Raw genomic sequence first — 23,618 nt, 5'->3', positions numbered from 1 at the left:
GCTTCGTATTCACACTGCTTTCTTTAAATTTCTTCTCCCTGTCCCATTCTTTTAGCGGTTTAACTACACAGCAGTTTTGCAAAAACTGCTCTCTGGCAGTTCTAAAAATACCTGTGAAAATAAAAGAAATGGGGAAAGGATGAGAAAAAATATGCAGTTAACTACACTCCTTTACTATGTTATTTCAGGTGATACTGTTCTCAGTTATGAGTTTCAATACACAGAAAAGTTGTGGCAGTGGAAGAAGTTCGGGGAGGATGTATTTATGTGTATGCTTTACAAACAAAAGCTCCTTGATAACAGGAATGAGTAAGCTTCTTCTAGAGATTCTGGCGAGCTTTTGGGGGTGGACATAAACAGTTCCAGGTTAGGTGGCTCATGCGGGTGACTCAATATGGCACCTTCACACAAACGTCTTTTATACATCTTTCCCCAAAGGTGAAAAAACACAGGTTGCAGTAAGCTAGGAACAACAAAATCCTTGGAAAGATCAAAGACAGTGGAAATTGTCTCTTTCCTCTAAGGATAAGGCATCATATAAAAATATCACGTTCTTTGTTTCAGTTGAGCAATGTGCAGAGTTTACTAATTTACTGATAGCTGAACAACATAAAAATAAGGGATTGAGGCGGAAACACTGTATGTTCCTCCTTTGTGCAGATAGTAAGATACAAAAAGATCCTGATAGTATAAGCAAGTCAAGTACTTCTACGTCAGTTTACAAAACTGTTATCTGTCTCATTTACATATTCACTGGACCCATTAACCCACATCTGGCAATTTGTGCACAGAGATGCCCTTTCCAGAAATTCCTTGTAAAATGTTAGCAGATCTGGGGAAAGCATAGATAATAAAAATAAATTATTATTATTATTATTATTATTATTATTATTATTATTATTATTCCCACTCCTCCTTCCAAAGGATCTCACACTGGCAACATATACATATGTGTAGCTCCTGACAATGACTAGAATCATGAATCTGTCCAAGAAGAACAAATGAATTGAAGCAATTAAAATGATTAGCTAGTTTAACTTTGAAGAAACAAATGATCAGCAACCTGATATGAGCAGAGTTAGATTGCCTAAATCCAATCCCACCATAGGACTGCTATGTAAAAACTGCATGCTTTGGGTGGCAATGTTTCAAGTTTGATTTTTACTTCAACCTGTTCAGGAGACCTTTTAATGAGTTGTATCCCTTAGCCAGTTTTGTTAAAATTGATTTTTATATGCAAGCCTTGACATTAATCACCAACATGTTAAGTAATTGCTGGAAGTCAATAATTGCTTTAAGCACCTGTCTAAAAGTGTTAGCAACAAGATCGGAAAACAAAAGTATGTACAAAAAATGAAGTACATTAAATGAAGATCATCATTAGGATGGAAATGTTAAAACAGGATATTCTTTTTAATCTTAGAGAAAAGTCAGCCAATTTTGTTCGTATTATGACACAAGGAGGAAAATAATGAGCTGTTAGCTCAACTTCTACTCATTCCAACATTAAAACTGACAGAGAACTATTTTGCAGAAAGAAGTAGACTGAGTGATTGGTTACCACAAAGAGACAGTGTCCTTTAAAAAAAAACATGAACAGGAGCTTTTTTCTTTCTTTCTTAAAGAGCTATGGTGAAGGAGAGATTGTCCTGTGGTTATTTAGTTATCAATGCCTTTTGTAATTAATAATTTACCTTTATCACTTATGTGAGGTAGGAAATTTCCTTGTCATCCTTACATGTTGATCAAAGAAGCTAAAGTATAGATTAAATGATCTGTCAAAGGTCAGAGTACCTTATGTGGATTGCTTTAACCAATCCATTAAATGTGATAGATAAACATTCCCTTATACACCTCAAGAGCTGAAGGATACATCAGTTCTCCTTTAATTAGTCTTGACCTATTTTTCTACATGAAATATAGTAAATATGAGAACCAGAATCTAAGCTATAGTACAAAATCCAATTTGGACTGCTATTGGATTACTGTTCATTCACTGCTCTTAAAAATAAGTTTTCCAGTTGTAATCAGACTTTCAGCATTTCTCACCATCCTTTGAAGCTTCACCCTACATACCTCTGAAATTAAAGGTAAATCATGAAATAGGGGAAGCTCTTTAAGGAATGATAAAATGAATGCTCAGAAAACTTCAAGTAAATACACTTCTGGATGAGACTGAAAAGGTAAAGGGAGATACAGTATATCCTGAAGTACAGTTCATTATGGAGGTTTGGACAGGTCTTGTACACCATTAACGATGATGCTTTAGCTTGTTTCTCTATACAGATAAGAAACAGATATATATGACTTGTAATGGTCCAGCTTTCCAGCATAAGCATTCTACTTGGTTATGAGATTTCCTCCCCACATTGAGAGTAACCTGGTTTAGACACAATGTCCCTCTAGTAACAACTGAAGGGTTTTTTATTCATTTGTCAGGCTTTTTAACAGGTTCTGATTGTTTATTTATTCTTGTGCTATTTATTCTTGTATATATTATATTTTTAAACTGCCAGTCACCTTTTTTATCTGATTAGCTCCACTGCCCTACAGGTAGACTGAAAATCCTTAGACAGATGAAAAATAGTCTTGTGCAGAAAACATGATGGAAGTTAGTGAACATTCCTTTTGGAACTATATATAAGTGGTTATAGCTTTTTCTGAAAGCCCAGGGTTAGGGTTAAATATCAGGCAAAAACCTATTTATCCATGAAGGCATTTTAAATCCCGCTGGTGACGGTAATATAGTATTGTTTGATCTGCTATTTTAGTATGCTGTTTTATGGGACTATATTTTTTTAGTTTGATTTTATGTGCTACCCTTCATTTCACAAATCCAGGGTGATTCACAATAAATTTAAACTATATCTATCCATCTATAGGGACGCAGGTGGCACTGTGGGTTAAACCACAGAGCCTAGGACTTGCCGATCAGAAGGTCGACGGTTTGAATCCCCACAACGGGGTGAGCTCCCGTTGCTTGGTCCCTGCTCCTGCCAACCTAGCAGTTCGAAAGCACATCAAAGTGCAAGTAGATAAATAGGTACCGCTCTGATGGGAAGGTAAACGGCGTTTCCGTGCACTGCTCTGGTTTGCCAGAAGTGGCTTAGTCATGCTGGCCACATGACCCGGAAGCTGTACGCCGGCTCCCTCGGCCAATAAAGCGAGATGAGCACTGCAACCCCAGTCAGCCACGAATGGACCTAATGGTCAGGGGTCCCTTTACCTTTACCTTTATCTATTTATAGCTGTCTGTCTGTATCTAAGTGATAGCATACCAAATGGGTAAAAGTAAAAGTGGTACCAGAGATGCCTGCAATCAGGACCAATTGACATATTACAATCCCTGCATAGAAGCTATTGAAAAGAGGATCTGCATTATCTGTGGCATCTCATTCACCAGCAAGAACATGCAACATGGGTGCTGTGCAAGAATACATGGCATTTTTGTGGTGACTCTCCACAAGATAAGCAGCCCACATATATTACGCTGCCAAGTGGATGTGTAGCAACCTCCATACAGAGGCTAGTATACTTTCAAAAGTTATTAGCTAATCTGACCCAGAAGATATTATTTATAAGAGCCCAAGTACCACACAAATCCATTCCCTGAGCATCTCCAAGGAACAGATGCTATACTCTTATTGTATTCATCATTCTGCCAGTAGCCCTACAAAACTGAAGGTATGGGAAGAAAGTGAGGAGATTCATTCTCTTTCATACCCACAAACTGAACCCACCATTTCATGCATGTTTGTATAAACAAGGCCACTCAGATACATAAAGGCACAGATCCCACTCCTTCGGTTACTCTTAGGCTTCCTCCCTTTTGCTCACCATAGCAAGTATGCCGATGCCCTTTGACAAGTGTGACAAGCCCTTGGCTTCATTCCAATCTTTGGGCTACAGAGGTATGCAGCAAGGGAAGGACAATGGTTTGTCCACTCCACAGCCACATGCCCCATACAGAGAAGCTGTGCTAAGGTAAAGGAAGCTGCCAGCACTCACTCCGGAGTCAAAAAGCTGGGATGGGGGAGCTTCCTAGGCTGGATCTACAGAGATAATTTTAAAAAATATGAAAACCCAATGTGAATTACCATTGACTTTGGGTTGCAGCTCTACCACACCATCTGGTGTCACATTTTTATAACACACTTATAACGTTATCATTGACCCGTGTAGCTGAGACCCTTGACTACCCTCTGTGCACCCCAACCATGGGCATAGCCAGGATTTATTGGCAGGCTTTATGTTAGGGCGTGGCAGAACTGAATTATCTCCAATGCAACTGGTCAGTTAGTTAAGTATGTTTAGTTATTTACTACGCCCATGACCTCAACAATGCAGCAGGCATATATACGCACTGCTTTGCTCCCTGTTTCAAGGTTGCAGCCAAACCAGTGACCACCACCTCCTACCTTTTCTAATGTAAAGCAATTAAATTAGAAAACCCAGCACCTGCTCCAGCTTCAAAGTTGGAGCTGGGATGGGGAGCAGAGAATTGTTCCGGATCTTGCATAGAGGCACAGTATGATGTCAGTGACAAGGCAATGAAACATGTCAAGAGAAACAAACATTGTGTGACCCCTGATTACATGGAAACACAAACAGCAGGTACCAAAAAAACAAAACAAAAAGAACAGTCATGCTTTTACATAGCTACTGAGTTTTGATGTAAAGTCAGTGACATACAGATTTCCAGTTAGATCTGTGTGCTCCAAAGTCTATGTCAGGAAGCAGATTTGACTAGGGAGAGATCTGTGAGCCAGTAGTTCATTGTCAACTGTAATAGGCTCAAAACATGCACAGTTCACACAAAAAGAGCATTCACAGCCGATCACCTACCCATCATTGTTTTCTTCCTTCAATTATCTCTTAACCACTCCTCATTCTAGCCAAGCTACGACGAGATCCAGACAAGTTGCTTGTTCTAGCACAGCCTGCACAATGTTAAACACCTTCCCTGGGTTTTTTGGTCACCCTCTGGAGGAATTTTTAAGGTTTGTAGTCCTTTCCCACATTTGTGGGACAATCTAGGCTTACCCAAACCCCTCAAAATTATGAAAAGGATAATGGGGAAATCCTGTATCATTATGCCTATATTGTTCCTCTTCTCCCTTTTCCAGCAGATGCAACCAGCCAATCGTGCTGTACTGCTCACCTGTATGACTCAGTGTGTGAACTGCTGAGAAAGTAGTTGCACTGGTGCCATCAAACTCAACAAAGAGTTCGAGTTCACTCCCATCTCTCAGCATGAGATTAACTGTTTGCCAAAACTATATTCCAACACTCTTTCATTTTAGGATCTTTTCATTTTCTTGTTGCCTCTTCCAGTAAGCTTCTTGGATATTTTGCCTCCTCTCAGTCTTCTGCAGCTACTTCTGTTGTCTTTCGTCTGCTTGCCCATAACTTGACATTTGGAACATACCATGAGCTACTCCCCACCTCTAATAAAAGATGGACATTATCTGAGAAATAGGCAATGAATATCCAAAGCAAGGACCTCTACACACCAATGTACCCTGCTCCCACTCTCATATGGCAGCACTTCTGCAGAACTGAGAACTTACCAACTCTCTTGCTTCTTCCAGCTGCTTCTCCACATTTGAAACCATTTGCTTCTTCTCATCTGAAAGCAAAAGGGGGGGAGCACCAGTGAAAACAGATCTGTTAATGTGAGCTTCTATACTCATTTCATCTTCCTCTGTCATTTGGAGGGCAACAGACTCTTGCAGCTTAACTTGTGTGAAAGGTGGGTGTCTCTTTTGGGTACGTTTGTAGTACTCAAGTTTTTGTTTGTGTGTGCCTGGAGAAAGGTGTGGTGTTTATTTTCTGGGACTCTGTACTATTATTAACCATGGATTTTGAGTTAATGATCATATCTTTGGAGTATTTTGTAAGGCGAGAGTCTGGCCCTACTACACAACTGTGGGGTTTTTTAAAGCCTTTAATCCACACACCCAAATTCTTGTGCTTTCCAGATGTTTTGGATTACAACTCCAATCAGTTCCAGAATACACAGCCAATATGCAGGGAAGATGCAATTTGTAATCTAACAAGTACGGAGAGTGATGTTGCACTCAGGTCTTGCTTGCAGTCTTCTCATAGGCATATGGTTGGCCACTGGGGGAATGGGATTTTGGACTAGATCAGCCTTTGGGCTGATCCAGCAGGCCTGGTGGAGGTTGGGAAAGTCTACTTTAACCCAACATTGTTTATTTTCATTCAGCAGTGTTGTGGTACATTTTGAAGTACATGGGTTCATCTTAGTAGTCCCAAGGAGAGTCCAAATATGTTGAGCCATTATTATATGCATACCAAAGAGCAGTAGTACATAGCATAATACCTAATTTGATACAACCAGCCAGACTGCAATCCTGGGCATAGTGTCCTGGGATAAACCTGGTTGAAGCAACAGAGCCTTTTTGCTTTATTTATTTTTTTCAAATTATTTTTATTAATTTTCCAAATTATTACAAATCAAATCAAACCAAATTAAATTAATTTAGTTTTTTTGCTTTATTTTTTAAAATTTATTTATTTATTATTATTATTCTTTCACACAACGTTAGCAATGCAAATGGCAATATATCTCTGCAAGATTGTCTGCATTTCTAATTAAAATCTAATGGTTGCATTTCAGCTGGCTGAAGATCTTTTGTCAAAGCTCTGGTTAAGCCTTTGCAGTCAGAAGTCAGCACCACTAAGTTCACTGGAGCTTACTCCCAGGAGACCATGTATAGGATTCCAATCATGCTGAGCCTAATAAATTGCATGACTTTTCCCATGCTAATGTGTCACAATCAAACCTAAAAGCTGCTCTGGCAGAGGATGCCATCACATCTCCTCTGGAAAAAGTCCCAGAGCTGCAGTTCCAATGCTCCCTTATCCACTACACCACTATTCTCATCTCATTACTCACATGTCCCTCCCACATCACAACTTGTCTTCAGCTATTTGGGATTAATTCTTTGGTCTTTTACTGAAACATCTATCAAGTAGCACAGGCTGACCTAGATAGGATGGCTGCTGACAGTGGCTTGTGCTGGCGCAAGAACACTGGCCTCCACTTGGCACTAGCCACCCTATCCAGGTAGGCACTTGTTTGAATAGGCTCTGGGGCTGCAATTCTTTGCACACTTACTTGGAAGTCAGAAGGCCTTACTTCAAAACAGGTGTACATAGGGCATTATACGGTTTTCTGTAATGGTACGTTCAACTAGCAACAACCGGACTGGCTACAGATCTGAGAAAGAACTGGATTTTAAGGACCGTACACTGACGAAAAGCAGCAAAATGGATCAATAACTAGGACCAGGGCCGGATTTAGGTTTGATGAGGCCCTAGCTACTGAAGGTAATGGGGCCCTTTATATGTCCAGCTGTCCTTGGTCAACAACAAATGGTCGCTGTTTTTTGTGTTGAGTGGTAATTTATGGACCTGATAGATATCTAAAGCCATCTGCACATAACAAAATATGTATTTTATCAAAGTAATTGTTGAACTGAAGTACAATTAAGAAGAAGTATATTAATAGTGAAATTTTTTGAGGAGGGCCAAGAGAGTAGGGCCCTAAGCTATAGCTTGTTTAGCTTATACAGTACATAAATCCGGCACTGATAGGACTCAACAGAAAGAGAGTGGGGCAGCTTATCCGGACTCTGGAGCAGCCCACCCACCCAGCCTCAGAAAGATGGGAGCTATTCTGCTGACGTCCTGCTTGCGGGCTTCTCGTAGACAGACATGGAGAAAACAGGCTGCTGGACTAAAAGGGGCCACCGGCCTGATCCCACGGGACTCTTCTTTTGGCCTCACACCCGAGGCCAGCTGAGGAGAGACCAAGAGGTGCCGCAGCCGGGAGGCAAACCCTCCTCAGCCGCCACCGCTCACCTCCGAGCAACTTGGGCACCTTCCCGATGCGGTTCGTGATCTCCGCGGTGAGAACCGAGAAGTCCTGCTCGTAGCCCTCGAAGTCGGAGGACATCGTGGCAGCGGAGAAGTCTGGGTGGAGGGGGGAAAGCCCAAGCGAAACGGCCCTTTGAGGAACAGAGGCGAGTTGACGGGACCCTCTTCCTCCTCGTCGTCCTGCTTCTTCTCCACCACCGCCGGCAGCCGAGGAAACCAAACTCGCCTCAGCCGCTGCTCCTGTCAGCGCTAGACTTCCGGGTTGCGCTCCATCAACAACATTCCCCCGCGGAGCCGCCGGCCGCGAGGCAAGGTTCCGCTGGACCGCCTTCGCCCGTTCCCAACCTCTCCTTGGCAAGGCAAGCTGCTCGGCTTCTAAAATCAGACGCCTCTTAAACCAGGCGGCGGGCTGAATCGGACTCGCAAGTTAGTCCGGGCATGGGCAGAGAGCTCAACTTGCTCGCTCCCCGCCACAGAACTGTGGCCTCCTCGGATCCCGTTGATCCCGACGGCACGGGAAATGTGCGCTGCTTGTATTTGAGGGACGTATTTCCGAGCGCACCTGCCAGGTTGGTGAGGGCGCGACGGAGTGAGGGCGGAACCGGAGGGTTATCCGTCCGGGTCCTGCCAAGGTGCCCCGGGGAAGTGGCCGCGCGGAGCAAAGGAGGGAGCAAGCGAGCGGAGGTGGCGCGCGGGGCATGGCTGGCGGGCGCCGTCTCGGGAGGACGCGGCGGAGCCTCTGGCTGGAGTGACCCTCGCCCTGCGCGGGTAAGGCGCCTTGTTCTGCCCCGGGCGGGAAGGGCGGCCGCGGAGCCACCCGACCCTCCTCGTTCTCTTCTGCCAAGGAATCCCAGAGGAATCCCTTTCAGCCTCCGGGGAGAGCAGGAGGGCGGGACGGAGGAGCGGCTGCGTCGCGACCTGCCTTCGCCCCGCTCTCCTGGCTCCCTTTCGACCCCTTCCTCCTCTCCTGCTTTGGCCATGAGGTTTCCGCCTCTTTGTTTCTGGGTCTTCGATTGCTGCCAGACAGGCAGGCAGGCACCCAACAGGTGGCGCTTTTCCTCCGCAAGAGGATGCGATGCCGTTTCACCTGTGGAACTGCTGCCTGTTGCGCAGCCGCTAAGAGACCGAAATGCCGAGAGGCCCTAGTTAGCGGGTGCAAGACCTGCTCCCTCTCTTCTCTGGCCGCGTATTTCAGGGATGCATTTAATTATTATCCGGTAATTTGGGTTCTATTAAAGAGTTCTCATGGAGAGACCAACGCCATGGCAACAAGCCCTGGAAAAAAAAGCCTCTGGGGGTTTAAAGAAACCATCCAGTGGCTTTCTGAAGTAGGATTTCCTTTTTTAATTATTTGCAGAAAGTTTTATGTTTGTGCTCCTCCCATCAAATTGTTTGATCTGAAGGCAGCCCTGTTTAGGGAAGTTTTCAATGTTTGATGTTTTATTGTGTTTTTAATATTCGGTTGGGAGCCGCCCAGAGTCGCGGCCAGAAGGGTGAGGTCTAAGTAATAAATTCTCCTTCTTCTCCTTCTCTCCAGCATTTTACAGGCTTCTTTCCTTCACTGTGCAGTTCAGTGCTAGTAAGCTAGAATAGTAAGCTAGAATTTGTCACATTTCCCTTTTTTTTGTGTTCCAGGCCCTTGGCCTGAAACGAAGTAGCTTCTCCTTTAGTGTTTTCGTACTGCCAAGTGGAACGGTGAAATTGACTCTTGGAAGCCAAAAATTCTGCAGGCTTCTAAGGATGGATTCGATACTTGTACGAAATGACCAAGGCAAAGTAGATAGTCCTGAGGCCAAGTGGAATGTGGGAGCAGACATAGTAGCAACAAGTTATGATGACATTTCCCACAACAAGGTCCACAATAAGTATTTCCCAAATTTCTCATAGCTGTTCATATGTTCTCATGGAAAAACTGTAAGAACTACCTGCTCTGGGCAAACCTCACCCTCTCTGTTCTGGAAGCTCCACCTAAAGTTGAGTAACTCCCTGGAGTAGATTATGTGATTCAGATGTAACTGATGTAGAGTTGTGATAATTTCTTGGTCTCTTCTGTTAACTGACTGGAAGTCGGCAATATCCTGTAACAAAATGCAACAATATATTTGCCAGTAGGCAATTGGGGCTTAAAAGAAGTTTAACTTTCACAATTTGTGTGCAAAGGCCACAAATAAATAAATCACTCAGTTAAGCAGTTTGGTTATTTATTTTATAACTTGTGCAAAAGAAATAGTGTGTGTTCCATACATTGATTATATTTAATGACAGCCTGAATGTTGCCTCTGCTGTTTCTCCCTCGTCTGTTATAATGCAAAATCACTTTAAATGTACAGGTGCCTGATGGACACCTTATTCTTTCATTGTACATTACCAAGAGGGAAACATAACTAGCTGAATGGACTGGAAGCAGTGGCTGAAATCCAAATAGCTGCTTAAGCACCTTCAAGGGGTGTGTGCTCCCAAGTCTCCTTTTCTTTGAAAAGCTGAACTCACGATCACATCACAAACTACCAGAGTCTCAAAATCCCTTTGAAGAAAGATAGCCCCATCGGACACATGATTCTAGTCTCACGTTTCTTGGAATCCTTGCCAAGAAGTACTGAGGATACAGCAAGATGAGTTCCTTATGCTTTCAAGAACAGGCTGAGATGAGTAACTCAAAAACAGGAAGATTGTTCTGTCTGCTTAGTGAAATAATTGCGCCTCATTTCCTTAAATACATAGCTGTTTTTGTGTTTACCGGATGGGTCAGAATAGACAGGAGGGCTATTGTCTGGTTTGGTTTGCCCCGCCCCCCCCAACCAAAAGAAGTATCATAGTTTGTGACTGTTCTTATTCCATAGATGAATCAGATTTCATGTTAAATGGTGCTTTTTCACAATCTGAGAGCTGGGCAATAAGCAGAAGAGGGAATGAAGGGCACAAGGACGAAGTCTGAAGGACACATGGCTCATTTTCAAGCCAATAAATTGTGGGTTATTGGTCTGACATTGTTATGTCTGAACTGGGACTGTGTGAGAAGCAGCGCTACATTTGCCAAGCTGTTTTTGTTTCTAATCCAAATCATTTATCTTGGAAAGTATTGTTATTACTATTGTTTACTTTTTCTCCCTCTGTTTAGGTGTGTGGTAGAGGCAGCCTTTCCTTCAGACACTCATGCTGAATAACTTCTACACCTGATGAGTCTACCAGATACCGCAAATGGCTTAACTCCAGCTACTTTGCACTTGCTATTTGGACATGTAACCATTGCTATAGAGATGAAAACATATGACAAGTGGAAACATATACCTGAAAGGAACCACCTGAAATAGGAATTCACATTGTTGCAAAATGGGAATGCTTTGTTCAGTTATCAGGTTTGAAAATCTCCATGAACTGAAAAGACTGTGCCACTGGGGCCCCATCATAGCTCTCAGTGTAATAGCAATATGTTCTGCCATGGCTATGATCGATGCTGTTCTGTGGTACTGGCCTTTGGATACAACAGGAGGAAGTATCAATTTCATCATGCTCATCAATTGGACTGTTATGATTCTCTACAATTACTTCAATGCCATGTTTATTGGGCCTGGATACGTTCCCTTTGGATGGAAACCAGTAAGCAAATGAGATATCTTTTTTAACCCATCACTTTTTTCTTTTTCTTTTTTGGTGATCACAGCTTCCTTCCCAAACCTACCAGATCCTAGCCTAGAACAGGATCTCTGGACCTAGTTTTATGATCTGTAGAATCAGGTCATGATGGGAGCTGAATTTTCGCAGAGCACAATAGGAAATTCACCGATAACTCAGTCACCATCTTGAGCAATGTTTGTTGAGTATGAAATCAGCACCATATATGTGAAGTCAAATTCAGTGATCACCTGGTGGCCTCTGGTGAGTAAAAATTGCCTCCAGGTGACAAGGTGTACTGACTGTGCATTAGCTGCCAGTCAGATTACTCTCTTCTAATGGGAACTTTCAAAATTTTCTTTCCTTGGAACAAGATGGTTTAGAAACACGTTCCATTTCTGGTGGCTTCCTTGTAAATAAGTCCTGTTGACCAAAGTGGTACATACAGCCTAATTTAATGTGTATTTACTTACTAGGACTGCAAAGGAAGGGAGATGTTGGGAAAAACAACAACAGGACAAATGCCTAGGACAGAGACGGGAACCTTTGGCTCTCCAGATCCTACAGGACTACAGTACCCATCATTCACCCACCATTGGTCATGCTGCCCAGGACTGGTGGGAGATGGAGTCAAGCAACATCTGTAGGGCCACAGGCTTCCCACTGCTCGCCTAGGAATTTCAGTTTTATCTTCTGTAAATTTCTGGCGCCCCATAGCACAAGTGGAAATGTTAATACTTCTGGGGATTGGTGCTTAATTATGCAAATGAATATAATATACTGAATTCTCCTGCAAAGTTGGTAGTGCAGGGGGATTTTATGGGTGAAGGTTGAGATTGCCATCTCATGACTGCTCAACCCAGTTAGAGAGGAAGCTACACCCAGACAGAATAGCAAAAGAAAGTACAGACTGTATGTTAGAGACTTGCTCCTTATTTGCCTTCTTTTTTCTGTTTTTGAGGAAAACTCTCAGGACTGCATGTATCTACAGTACTGTAAAATATGCCAGTCTTACAAGGCTCCCCGCTCTCATCACTGCCGAAAGTGTAACAGGTACAACTGCTTATGTTTGTATATTGTTCAAGTGCTCGGTTAATAATCATGTAATACCCAGATCTGCTAAAAATGGGGTTGGAAGTGGCCACTAATTAAGCTTTAGCAATTGGGAGTAGGAAGGACTGGCTGGTGGTGTGTTTGTTGAACAGGACTATTAAACTTGGATTGCTTCTTAGGTGTGTGATGAAGATGGACCATCACTGTCCCTGGATCAATAACTGCTGTGGGTTTCAGAATCATGCCTCCTTCACTCTCTTTCTTCTGCTAGCCCCTCTTGGATGTATCCATGCTGCTTTCATTTTTGTCATGACCATGTACACTCAGCTTTATAACAGGGTAAGAAAAAGCTCTTGACATCTACAGAATTGAGTTAATTAACGTCTGGAAATATAGGTGCTCCATCCCTCTTTAACCCTACCGTGTTTTACATCTGCAGATATAACAGGTGTCATTTGTCGTGTGATCAAATGCATGCCACCCTGGCACCGATACTGCTGCTGTCTCTTCGTAAACATGTGACCTTTGCTTTGTCCCATGTCTAGACTGTGTCCTCTTTATTATTTTTTTTCTGACCACAAGTTGGCGTTTCTGCTTATCTGCAAAGAATCTCACAGGCACAGCTTAATACTGAGAATGTTTTAAAGCAATTAAGAAATTAAGCTTGAGTAGAAAAGGAGAGCAAACCAAAGCAATATTAATAAGAGAGAGACTTTGTAATGTAATCAATGCATTCAAAAGTTCTTTCCGAGTTTGGGAGATCAGATTCCCCCAGTGGTACTTAGCACAAAATAGTGTGTATGCCATCTGTGCAAGCTTGGGTTATCTTTTTTAAAATGGGGACGGCACCAAATATGTTCTTCAGGCAAGACGTAATTTCTGAGATGCTCAACTTGCTTAGGCGTGTAGTAAAATTTCTCAGTGAGTTTTGAGGCGCTGCCAAAATACTGTCATGCAGAGGAAAGATTCCTGCTGTTTGCTTCTTCAGTCAGCAGTTTGCCTGAATTGCTGTTCTTGGTTTCCTTTCATAGGTATCCTTTGGCTGGAGTTCTGTCAAGATTGATATGAGTGCCGCCAGAAGAGACCCCCGCCCAATCATCCCATTTGGGTTGTCTGCATTTGCTGCATCTTTATTTGCTTTGGGGCTGGCATTGGGAACAACTATAGCTGTTGGTATGTTGTTTGTTATCCAGGTGAGTCTGATGGTTTTTCTTACAAAATGGCTAAAATCTCTGAGATTTCAGTAGGACACCAACACATGATGGGAGGGGGGGGAGACCTGATTCTTTAAGCCTTGTTATATTGCAAATCATTGTGTCTTCTGGGTCATCTTTTGGTGCTGAGATGAGCTCCTTTGTAGGTGCACCATCATTGCCAATCAGCTGATCAAGGCGGACAGCACTCGTTCAGCTTGCTCGCTGTCAGCACTCATCTGCTGATACAGTGGTGCCCCGCTAGACGAATGCCTCGCAAGACGAAAAACCCGCAAGACGAAAGGGTTTTTCGGTTTTTGCGACGCTTCGCTAGACGATTTTCCCTATGGGCTTGCATCGCAAGACGAAAGCCCATAGGGAAATCTCGGGGACCTTTTTTTAAATGCTGGTGGTGGGGAGCAAAGCCTTCCCCCCCCTCCGGACTTCAGAAGAGGTCCAGGAAGGCCGGCGGGGGCGAAAGGCTTTGCTCCCCACCGCCAGCATTTTAAAAGCGGTCCGGGATAGCAGGGAAGCGCTTCCCGCTATCCCGGACGGCTTTTGAAGGCAGGCAGGGGGGGCAAAGACTTTTGCCCCCCCTGCCTGCCTAACCGGGGGCTTTTAAATCGCCCCGGGACTGTCCGGGGCGATTTAAAAGCCCCCGGACGGCTTTTGAAGCCTCCCCCCCGCCCGGCTTCGGGGCATCATCCCGATGCCGGGCGGTGGGGCAGGAACGCCTCCCCCAGCCGCCCGGCTTCGGGGCATCGTCCCGATGCCGGGCGGTGGGGCAGGAAAGCCTCCCCCAGCCGCCCGGCATCGGAACGATGTCCCGAAGCCGGGCGGCCGGGCGGGAAAGCCTCCCCCCCCGCCCGGCTTCGGGGCATCGTCCCGATGCCGGGCGGTGGGGCAGGAAAGCCTCCCCCCCCGCCCGGCTTCGGGGCATCGTCCCGATGCCGGGCGGTGGGGCAGGAACGCCTCCCCCAGCCGCCCGGCTTCGGGGCATCGTCCCGATGCCGGGCGGTGGGGCAGGAAAGCCTCCCCCAGCCGCCCGGCATCGGAACGATGTCCCGAAGCCGGGCGGCCGGGCGGGAAAGCCTCCCCCCCCCCGCCCGGCTTCGGGGCATCGTCCCGATGCCTGGCGGTGGGGCAGGAACGCCTCCCCCAGCCTCCCGGCATCGGGGCATCGTCCCGATGCCGGGCGGTGGGGCAGGAACGCCTCCCCCAGCCGCCCGGCATCGGGGCATCGTCCCGATGCCGGGCGGTGGGGCAGGAAAGCCTCCCCCAGCCGCCCGGCATCGGAACGATGTCCCGAAGCCGGGCGGCCGGGCGGGAAAGCCTTTGTCCCCCCTGCCTGCCTTCCCAGGGGCTTTTAAATCGCCCCGGACAGCGGAGAAGTCCTCCGCTGTCCCGGGCGATTTTAAAATGCCGCCCGCCAGAAGAGGTCGGGGGAAGGCTTTTTCCATAGGAACGCATTAATTGATTTTCAATGCATTCCTATGGAAAACCGTGCATCGCAAGACGAAAAACTCGCAAGACGAAGAGACTTGCGGAACGAATTAATTTCGTCTTGCGAGGCACCACTGTATTCTTCATCAGTGCACTTGGGAATTCCGGAGGGGCAGCTAAGTAGTGCAGCCCATCCCAGTCGCATCATTACAATCCCCACAAGTGTTGGGCAGGTCAGAGTGGTTTGGGGAAAACAGTCACATGCCTGATTCAGACCCCTCCTGGGTCTAGTTAGACCCACGTGATAGAGGTTCCCCACCATGGCTATAGAGGTGAACAATTCAGAGAGTAGTCTTAACTGGTTGAGCTTTTAGAAAGTTGCTTTTTATTTATGACTATTCTGATGATGAAACATTTCATCCTTAAGATCAAGCAGGAGTGGAAGACTCAACTTGTGGTTCCACCATGATTTACTTGGTAGGCCCCACATCTGGAATAATCTCACCTGAGTTGTTTGTCTGTCTCCCTCATTGATGGCTTTCAGATGTCACCTGACAATATTTTTATTTGCACAGGTTTTTGTAATCTGATAACAGAATGTTTACTCCTCAGAAGCAATGTAGGTATGGCAAATCACTATAGCCCAAATACCTACATATATGGCAATGTTACATTATACATACTGTTATATTCCTTGTGTTATTTTGATGTACATCGCTCTGAGCTTTTTTGAAGAAAGAGCGATCTAGAGATATCCCGCATAAATGAAGGAATATAATTCATAAAGATGTTTCTCTGTAGGGTCCTGAATGCAGACCCTGTTAAGTGATTTTGGTTTGATACACTTCTGCGGATAAATCTCTCTCTCCTTTTCTTTTTCAGCTGAAAGTCATTTTAAGAAACAAAACTTCAATAGAATCATGGATTGAAGAAAAGGTAGGATTTCGTTCTGATGCATTTTAAAAATATATTTTGCATTAGAGCTGCTTGGTCAGCTGAGAAACACCCCCCCCCCCTTTTACATTGAATGGAGGAGAAGCCTTTGCAGATGCCTCCCTCCATAAAGATCCATAAAGACAAGGCTACTTCTTCCATTGAATTGATGAGTGTTTCCCACACTTAAGCAATACTGTATATGTGTTGTGTATCCAGACAATAAAGTGAGCAGCAGCTTCAGAAACTGGAAATAGTCTTTTAATACTCACTGTGACTGTATCACTAGAGGTCAGTATAATATAAAGAATTTACTGCTTACTTGTATTAGATAATATTTGTTCAAGATGTACAAATGTGAAACATTTGTAGTTTACAAAAGCAACTCAAGTTAGTAAAACCAAAGTTAGTGTGATACTGACAGTTTTGAAATGGAAATTTTCTTATTGTTTCGTCTTTTAAAAATGCACATTTTTGATACTTCACATAAAATTCCACAGCCATCTCTCTGGACGAAAGTTGATTCATTTAATCTCTACATCAGTATATAAAGAACCTCAACTTATAATAATAATCTATTTTTGGTCTTAAAAATACAAAGTCTTAAAAAGCTTATTTGCCCAGATACTTACCGTATTTTTCGCTCTATAACACGCACCAGACCATAACACGCACGTAGTTTTTAGAGGAAAACAAGAAAAAAAAATATTCTAAACGAAATAGTGGATATATGATTTTTGTGGTTCATGCTGTGGCCACAAACATGTGATCTGACAGTGAGTTTGGAGTAGCCCAATGCAAAAATCATGAGGATCCATGTGGATCCATGCTTTGTAACCACGGAGGAGGGAAGGAAGGGGAACCATGGATCCTCTGCTCACGACTGCAGCAGATCCCCCCGCCATCCGCAGGCATTCGCTCTATAACACGCACAGACATTTCCCCTTACTTTCTAGGAGGAAAAAAGTGAGTGTTATGGTGCAAAAAAATACGGTATATATCATAGCTCCTTACTTCTGGTTCCTAAATCCGCCAGACTCTTACCTTAGGACCCTGCAAATTGTAGCAATGCTTCTGACTCCTCATAGGTTCATTTTGCCGAGTACAGGAGTATCAAACCACATGTTACTGGTCTATAATTTACATCATCCCAAACTACTGACATGATATTTGAGGCTGTAAGAGTTCACAATATGTGGAAGGCTATCCATGTCCTGGGATGTAATTTTGAGTACTGGGTTTCTCTTTTTTTCCTCCACCTGACAAGTACACTGGGTGCTAGCTCCTTTTAATTCTATTTCTGGTCACTGTCCATTTCATTTGGAGTTGCGCATGATTTCTTCTGAGGCAAAAGAGCCACCGTTCACTCTCCCCTGCTTCTTATGTATTAAAGTACATACAATCCCTAGACTGTGCCTACAACTAGCTTTAGGATTTTATTGTCGCATTGTACTTGCAGGCCAAAGACCGCATCCAATATTACCAAACAAGAGAGACCTTTATTTTTCCGTATGACCTGGGAAGCAAGTGGAACAATTTCAAGCAAGTGTTCACATGGTCTGGAAACCCAGAGGGCGATGGCTTGGAGTGGCTCACGAAGGAAGGCTGCCATCAGTACAGTTTGACTGTAAGCTACTATTCTTCACCTCCTCCCCCCACTATGAGATCAGCTTAATTATAGTGAAAGCTGAGAAATTGTACTCCTGTCCATCTGTCTATTTCCCCAAAGACACTCAAAGCAGATAACAGTAATAACAACAGAAAAATAGAAAATGTAATCCCTAAAGAAAACCCCACATGCCTCAGTATACATTCAGGGCAGGAAGTTAACAATATCCAACTCATTTAATGATTCCAGCAAAAATACCACGGAACTGGGCCAGTCTTAATTCTCCTATACGTTTCCTTTTGCAGATAGAGCAACTGAAACAAAAAGCAGACAAGCGAGTGAGAAGTGTAAGTATGTCTGCACTGCTGGTGTTTTAGCATGTTGCACTGAAATCTGCCTGGGCTGAATTAATTTATTAATATAATTTATTTTTAAAAATGTAAGATAATAGGATTTTGAAGTTAAGTTTGGGGGGAAGCATTTCTGCTAGGCATGTGATAGTCTCATTACAGAATAAAGCATAAGTGTATAGTGTATAGCAGGGGTAACTAACTCATAGACGTACCAGACCCCCCAAAAGTTTTTTGTGGCCCCCAAGTCTCCCACAATTAATCTTTTTTTTAGTTGACTACTCCTGTGGGCCCCTGGTAGGAATACCACCAGAAGTCTGAGCTCATGTCTCATTTTCAGCATGGATAAGGCACTTTGTAGTCAGCAAGTAGCATCAAGAAATGCATTTTTAACAGAATCTGACAAAACCTTCAGGTGCGGTACCAAGCAATAGAAGACTACAGTGGTGCCTGTTGCCCTCTTACAAAAGGCTTGAGGACGTTCATCACGACTCCATGCACTGAAGAACCAAGAATTTCACTTCGCAAAGGGGATCAGATTTTAGCCACCAGAGGCTTGAAGTTAGTACTTATTTTGTTATTCAAAGTTCCATTGAAAGATAATCCTGGGGCGAACAGTTTTACCAATTTATTTATTTATTATCTTTCAGACACTGGATGTATGGAGACAAAATTGACTCGGCAACTGATGGTAATTTTGCATTTGTGTGCATTGCACTTTTTAAACTACAGCGTTTCATTTCAATCTTACAATTGAATCCAAAACTGATTTCCCAAATTCATTACTTTTCAATGCTTCCAAACACAAAAAGTGTGAAACAGAACCAGGCCCCGGTCGGAGAAATAGGTGTGGGGGGTCTGATACAATTAAAAATTAAACATTTATCTAAACATGAGGCTTTCATGTTCTCGAGTTCTAAGGGCAAGGCCTTCCGAACATAACCTAAGAGTAGCTTGCAAACAGCATGCAAAACCTGCAGAAAAGGAGAATCAGATTGACACAGCATCTACTAGTGACCCAAACAAGAGCAATGTGCTCACCATCCATCTGCTGACACTTACCATATCTAGGCTAGATTTCAGCAGAATATTAACTGCTTGTCCATAAACTGACAAGTGTGTTATTTTGGTTAGAGATTGCTGGACCTCTGTGATTTAGAGAGCAGCCAACATCACCTGGAGAGTACCCCATTTGGCTCCCCCTGTTCTGCAATGATTTGGGGAGGTAGGGAAGTAAAGATGTCTGGGAAATGCTATGTTTTATGGCTAATTTCTGCTCTTTTCTCTCACTGCTAGATGGCAACAGAATCAGAGGCTGGTTTCCAAGGAGGTGCGTAGAGAAATGCCTGTATGATTCTGAAACAGATCAGCCATTGGACAAGGAGAAGAAAACAAGATAACCCTTTCCCTGCCTTGCTTTTGGAAACGGAAAGGTTCCTTTTGGACCACTGTCCTTTTACTTGAAATGTTCAGTACATTGTTCAGTTCATAAATCTATAGCAAAGTGTTTTCGTATGTGTGAGTGCTCACAAGGATGGCTCCCCTAGTGCCATAATCTTAAGTACTTTTTGCCATTTATAAAATGGAGAAAGCCATTCCATTAATGCCTTTTGATATTAAAACTTTGCAGGACAGAACATTTGACCTGTTTTCCTTTGTATTTAATTTTAGTACTGCTCACTTAAAAGTATCTTGTTTTATATTACATTCCATTGGCCTTTCACCCCCCACCTTGGAAGCTGGGAAAAACATTTGGTTTAGTGAACGTCAATGCTGGTAAAAGATTTGATACCTAGGATTGTTTTAAATTTTGAAATCATGTGCATTTCCCCCCCAGAATCACACACACATGTATTATGTATGTATTATTCTATGGTGCATAGTGGCAGGTGAGCTTACTGCTAAATTGCTGGAGAATTTTTGCAGTAAATTTTTGTAGTAAAGAGAAAGTTGTATATTTGTCGTGAGCCTAAAGACACAATACCACATAGCATGTGTAGTACCTTCATTAAGTTATTCCTGTTTGCACTGATGGCTGAATGACGTGAAAATTGACTTTAATAGGTTGTATGTTGATGAGAATTAACTAACAATGGGTCATTTGTTCATCTATGTTAAAGCAGGTAGTCTTAACTCAGGACCTCCTTTTCTTCTCTTTCCTATGCCAAATCCTCTGGTTGTCTGAACCTCTTTCTCATAGGCCACGGGTGTTAATTTTTTTCATGAAATTTGTTAGCTGCCCCTCAGCATAGGACAGGTTACAGTTAAAATACAGTAATCAAAGCAATAAAATGCATGGAGAAACAGCAACGCCAATAAAAGCCAACTGAACAACAATGACAGCCATTTTTATAAGATGTTGTAATGTTTGGACAACTAAACTATTCTCTGGTGTCGAAAAGACAAGGTTTATACTAGTGGCGCTTCTCTTGGGGGGGGCATTCTAAGCACAGGGTGCAAAAACTGAAAAGGCTCTCAGTGTCCCTTCTACCATCAGATAGTGGGAGAAACAGGAGGACCTCCAGTGAAGGTTGTAAAGTCCCATTAGATTCACATGGGTGTATCTACACACATATCAAAAACATTCTGAAAAAACTTTTTAAAAAAGTTTTTAAAAATACATTGAATTTTCCATAAGTTTCACCATCTCCATCTAGTGTCACATTGTGTATTGCACTTAAAACACACTTAAAACTTTTTCTTTGCAGCCATGGTAGAAGGTGGTCCTGCAAGCAGCCAAATTCTGAGAGCCAAAGACAACACCCAGCACTTTTCTGTAATATTCACATTCCAGAATATTTGCCTTGTTTCGCCATCCTAGGCTTCATCAGTAGAACAGTTTCATATGTAATATATTACAGGATAGTGGATCTTACGGCATAGTAGTAGTTGCAGTCATGCTATAAGATCCACTACTGATGAAGCCTAGGTTGGCGAAACAAGGCTAATATTCCGGAAATCATTGTCTTAGACTCTGTGAAAGGATTCTGTGGAACTGTAAGAACCCTTCATGTGGATTATTGGACTCTTCGAACCGACAGGTGGAATAGATACTTTTACATGTATGGACCTTATGCATGAACTGACTAGAGAATGAACTGATCCACTGGATCTTCTGCTTTTTTCGTTGAACCTTATAAGACTTCCGTTGAAATCTACAATTCGATACAATGAATAGTATACCTTATTTATTCAAAAGGTTGGATTTTATGGCAAGCCCCCTGCAAATTAAATATCCTACCCAGATCACCCACTAACTAATATTACCCAACCAAAAATTGAGACACCTGAATAGCAGATTTCTCATTGCCCATTTCTCATTTCATACTTGTAGAATTTCTAGATGCTGCTGGACTAAATTTGGTGGACATCAGTTCAGGTTCTTGAAAGCCCTGCTTAGTCATGTAGTCTAAGCATGTAGAATCATGATAGCTGCTAGTTGTACAGGTGTAGACACTAGTTTTCTCAGTTTTGTTTTGGTCTTCAGGTTAAATGAGCGATTTAATGCAATGACCACCTTTCACATATTTAGAAACCAGGATTTCTATGAAGTCTGAAAACTAGAACCAAACTCTCGATACAAGAGAAGTCAGATAGTTGTGGGTTTTTATAAAGACTGGATTACGACTGTAGCAAATCCTTTGTGCTCAACGCTAGGCAAAAGCAAATGCAGCATCTACTGTACCAAGAAGAAAACTCACTAAGAGATAATGAAGCAGCCCTACTGATGGTGAAGAGGATCAATGATACTTCAAAGAATATAGACAAATAGCTCTGATTTGGTGGGAAAGAGGTACTTTGATAGCAAAAGTTGCAAAGCATCCCTGACAGATCTCGCCTCTATATCCTCCGGCCCCCATTTGTATGCTGTGTTTAATGCCTGTATTTCTCCTCACCCCAGGCTACTGCTACTAGTCTATGCTGCAACAGATCAAAGGTGCTCTAGTTACTCATCTACAATCCTGTCCCTGAAACCATCTTTGAGCACTTTGCTTTTGGAGTTGCAGAGAGAGCTGGAGCACTTGTAACCAATAAGAGCCAAGGTCAGATTAATAAACATGCGCCTTGACATTAAGGGCAACTTAAATCTGTACAGGAAATGAGACACTAGTCTTGGTAATCCAAGATGTCCCCCTCCCTAAAAAAACCCAAAACCCTTAAATTTTGAATAGATTTTATAAATGCTTAAGGGAAGTATCCTTCCACATATTGAGAAATGGATATTTACCTTCATGGAATTCAGAGTACAAGATGTACTAAGTCAAAAGACACAAATTTCAGAAAGTGCTATCAGTTTATTTTTCACATACATTTTCAGCCAGCAGGAATAGTTTGCGCCTTAGCGGAATTTGGATACCCAGACTTTAAAAAATAGGCATGAAGTACATTTATTGCCAATGAGGCATTTGAGCACCCACCACAGAAGGATGGCATTCATGGCTTTTTCTCCAAAAGCATATACAAAGCTAGAGTAAATGACTGTACAAATCAAGACTATATTACATGGGGCAGAGCCTTTCAGTATGATTAGATTAAGTTAGTGTTTAAGCATACTGGTCCTATACAATCTCATTATGGCCGTTAGAATCATCAATAGTTTTAAGAGACGTCTTAAATACTTTCCCATACTATCTTCCACATACGGCAACTATCATCAAGTTCTTCCCATTTCATTTAGATTTATACAAATCACAAGGGACAACAGTAGTCACTGAGGCAGAAAGGCAGCTTTGCTCTGAATACAAGTCTGGCATGTTCCATTTGAACAACGTAGTATATTACACAAGATTCACCACAACGAGTTGCTACCTTAGCCAAACATGTTTTTCTTTGAAGAGGAAAGGACACTTAGTTGATTCAGGTCCTTCATTTTTCAGCTGTTTAAGGCCTACCAAGTACTTTCACAGTTCACTGTAAATACAATTAGCTGAGGCTCCCCGCCCCCTAACTACATGTTAGCAGCATAGATAGCATCAATTTGACTTCTGAAGAATTTGGATACTTCTGCTCTCTTTGCCTTCAGTGTTGGGGTCAACAGTCCATTTTCAACTGTGAGCATCTCGGGATGGAGGTAGAGATCTTTCACCTGGTTGTGGAGACAATATTTTTGTCACAATAGTGCCTTATGCATTTGTCTGAGGTGGACAGTTGGCCTTATACTAAGGTTTACCTTTACCTTTGAGAAGCTATACTCTCAAGCCCTTGGGATCGAGGAAGTCTATAGTATTTCCTCAAACAGGCCCCCACCCCTATTTTCTTTTTGTATCAAAAGAGCTAGTTGTTGACAGCCACCATTTCACAACACACCAAGTGCCCCTTTGCTTAGGAACAAAGTGCTATAACCATTTGTTACAGTATGGAGCATATCATGCAGATTTCTGGTGTGATAATTCTTGGTTGTTGGATGCCTGCCCCACATCAATAGAGGCATTGCAGCAGATCTCTGGACTTGTCAGAGATCAAGGTTTGAGATAGAAATCTGAACTACATGTCCTAGGATGACAAGATACCTTTGAAACC

The 23,618-nt window shown here is 43.0% G+C and overlaps 3 protein-coding genes across 8 annotated transcripts in view; 1 reads left to right on the top strand and 2 right to left on the bottom strand.

Moving 5' to 3' along the window:
* The window catches only part of VTI1A (vesicle transport through interaction with t-SNAREs 1A), a 227,548-nt gene extending 219,363 nt beyond the window's left edge, over positions 1 to 8,185 (bottom strand). Inside the window, exons 1-2 of one of the 4 annotated variants that reach the window (XM_081912142.1) lie at positions 7,891 to 8,185; positions 5,571 to 5,629 (exon numbers count right to left, since the gene is read on the bottom strand). In XM_081912142.1, coding sequence (XP_081768268.1) covers positions 5,571 to 5,629; positions 7,891 to 7,984 — 153 coding nt within the window. In that variant the 5' untranslated portion in view covers positions 7,985 to 8,185. The remainder of the gene's footprint in view (positions 1 to 5,570; positions 5,630 to 7,890) is intronic. The other 3 variants (XM_081912140.1, XM_081912143.1, XM_081912141.1) reach the window with 3 other exon arrangements.
* Positions 8,186 to 8,515: 330 nt separating this feature from the next.
* Positions 8,516 to 20,435, top strand: ZDHHC6 (zDHHC palmitoyltransferase 6). The gene is made up of 11 exons (XM_081912121.1): positions 8,516 to 8,673; positions 11,024 to 11,502; positions 12,479 to 12,570; positions 12,750 to 12,909; positions 13,602 to 13,763; positions 16,089 to 16,142; positions 17,599 to 17,766; positions 18,054 to 18,095; positions 18,514 to 18,659; positions 18,749 to 18,789; positions 19,395 to 20,435. The coding sequence occupies exons 2-11, from the start codon at positions 11,236 to 11,238 to the stop codon at positions 19,496 to 19,498; spliced, it is 1,236 nt and encodes a 411-aa protein (XP_081768247.1). The 5' UTR covers positions 8,516 to 8,673; positions 11,024 to 11,235; the 3' UTR covers positions 19,499 to 20,435.
* A 1,938-nt stretch (positions 20,436 to 22,373) lies between these two features.
* The window catches only part of ACSL5 (acyl-CoA synthetase long chain family member 5), a 30,108-nt gene continuing 28,863 nt past the window's right edge, over positions 22,374 to 23,618 (bottom strand). For all 3 annotated transcript variants that reach the window (XM_081912063.1, XM_081912064.1, XM_081912062.1), the window contains exon 21: positions 22,374 to 23,184. In XM_081912063.1, the coding sequence (XP_081768189.1) occupies positions 23,047 to 23,184 (138 nt within the window). In that variant the 3' untranslated portion in view covers positions 22,374 to 23,046. The remainder of the gene's footprint in view (positions 23,185 to 23,618) is intronic.

Source organism: Podarcis melisellensis (genome assembly GCF_964234715.1).
Source record: "Podarcis melisellensis genome assembly, chromosome: 5".
Lineage (NCBI taxonomy): Eukaryota > Metazoa > Chordata > Lepidosauria > Squamata > Lacertidae > Podarcis > Podarcis melisellensis.
This window is presented reverse-complemented; position numbering and strand designations above follow the sequence as displayed.

Bases quoted from the DNA above. Each gene is read 5' to 3' on its own strand.
- ZDHHC6 (XM_081912121.1), top strand. From the start codon at position 11,236: ATGGGAATGCTTTGTTCAGTTATCAGGTTTGAAAATCTCCATGAACTG. The intron at 17,767-18,053 runs GTAAGCTACTAT...TTCCTTTTGCAG, and splicing joins GCCATCAGTACAGTTTGACT to ATAGAGCAACTGAAACAAAA. The intron at 18,660-18,748 runs GTTAGTACTTAT...ATTATCTTTCAG, and splicing joins TTAGCCACCAGAGGCTTGAA to ACACTGGATGTATGGAGACA.